General features: G+C 48.9%; 1 protein-coding gene across 1 annotated transcript in view; it reads right to left on the bottom strand.

The window, feature by feature from the left end:
* Positions 1 to 1063: 1063 nt before the first annotated feature.
* The window catches only part of EMH_0015110 (GTP-binding protein, putative), a gene marked incomplete at both ends in the record, with an annotated part of 2525 nt that continues 1833 nt past the window's right edge, over positions 1064 to 1755 (bottom strand). Inside the window, 2 exons of the mRNA XM_013500312.1 lie at positions 1064 to 1429; positions 1651 to 1755. Coding sequence (XP_013355766.1) covers positions 1064 to 1429; positions 1651 to 1755 — 471 coding nt within the window. The remainder of the gene's footprint in view (positions 1430 to 1650) is intronic.

Genomic DNA, 1755 nt, shown 5'->3' with positions numbered 1-1755 from the left:
CGGAGACAACAAAAGGCGGCGGAAAAAAAAAACAAAAACATGTAAATAAAGATAGATTCATATCGAAGCTTTTTCTACGCGGTGATGCCGTCATACTTATACTCAGAAACCCCAAATAAAATTAAACTTTTTTACCTTTTTTCTTCTGTTTACGCTTTTATTTTATTTATTTATTTATATTTTTCTTTATTTTTGTTTTTATACGAAAAAAAACGGATATATATTCGAGGGAAACCGCTACCGTGCAGCAGCAGCAGCTGCGTATACACCCCAAATAGCAGCAGCAAAAAGAACAAACAAAAACAACAAAATATACATAAAATATTAAAATAAATACAAACATTATGTTCATTTACTTTATAAACAAACAAAATAAATATAAATAAATAAAACACAAACACTCGAATGGGGGAACTGTAACGAGTGCTGCTGCTCCTGTGCATGCATTTGCATGCATGCATGCACTTGCAGGCATGCGCTTGCATGCACTTGCATGCATGCACTTGCAGGCATGCGCTTGCATGCACTTGCATGCATGCATGAATGCATGCGCTTGCATGCACTTGCATGCATGCATGCACTTGTATGCATGCGTGAATGCATGCGCCTGCATGCACTTGCATGCATGCACTTGCATGCATGCATTGGCATGCATGCAGAAGCAAGCAACGCTGTTTTTGCTGTTTAATATAAATGTTAAGCGGCCGCTTCGTCTTTTATTTTTTTTTTTTTTAATGAAAGCTGCCTATACACCCCAGACAAGCATTATGTATATAGAGGGGAATTTCTCCAGCAGCAGCAGCAGCAGCAGCAGCAGCAGCAGCAGCAGCAGCAGCAACAGCGGCAGCAGTTACTTATTTATTTATTTATTTACTTATTATTTTTATTGCTGTTATGTGCAGCAACAGCAGCAGCAGCAGCTGCTGCTGCTGCAGCTGTTGCTGCTGCTGCTGCTGCTGCTGCTGCTGCTGCTGCAGCAAACAAAAAACATCAAGCGGAGACAGCTCAGTTTGGGGTGTATGTACAGCTCAATATTAACAAAATAACAACAAAATATATCCACTCATCTCTTTACTACACTAGCAGCAGCAGCAGCAGCAGCAGCAGCAGCAGCAGCAGCAGCAGCAGGGGCCGCAGCAGCTGCTAATGCCGCTGCTGCTGCAGCAATCACCGTTGTTGTTGCTGCTGGTGCTGGTGCTGCTGCTGCAGCAACCACCGCTGCTGCTGCTGCAGCAGCAATCACTGCTGCTGCTGCTGCAGCAGCAATCACTGCTGCTGCTGCTGCTGCAGCGAGCGGTGCTGCTGCAGCAGCAACCACTGCTGCTGCTGCTGCTGCAGCGAGCGGTGCTGCTGCTGCAGCAATCACTGCTGGTGCTGCTGCTGCAGCGAGCGCTGCTGCTGCTGCAGCAAGCCTCTGCTGCTGCAGCAGCTGTAGCGCAGCCAATAGGCAAAGGCTGCTGATATTCGAAATATCGGGGCGGGCATGCAGCAGCAGCAGCAGCAGCAGCAGCAGCAGCTGCTGCTGCTGCTGCTGCTGTTGCTGTTGCTGCTGCTGCTGCTGCTGCGGGCGCTGCTGGTGCCACTCTGGCTGCTGCACGGCAGCAGCAGCTGCAGCAGCAGCTACAGCAGCAGCTGCAGCAGCAACCATACCGTCACAGGGAGCGCCACAGCAGCAGCAGCAGCAGCTGCTGCTGCTGCTACTGCTGCTACCGTGCTGCTGCTGCTGCTGCTGCTGCTGTTGCTGCTGCTGCTGCT

Source organism: Eimeria mitis, genomic scaffold (assembly GCF_000499745.2).
Source record: "Eimeria mitis Houghton genomic scaffold, Emh_scaff526, whole genome shotgun sequence".
Lineage (NCBI taxonomy): Eukaryota > Apicomplexa > Conoidasida > Eucoccidiorida > Eimeriidae > Eimeria > Eimeria mitis.
This window is presented reverse-complemented; position numbering and strand designations above follow the sequence as displayed.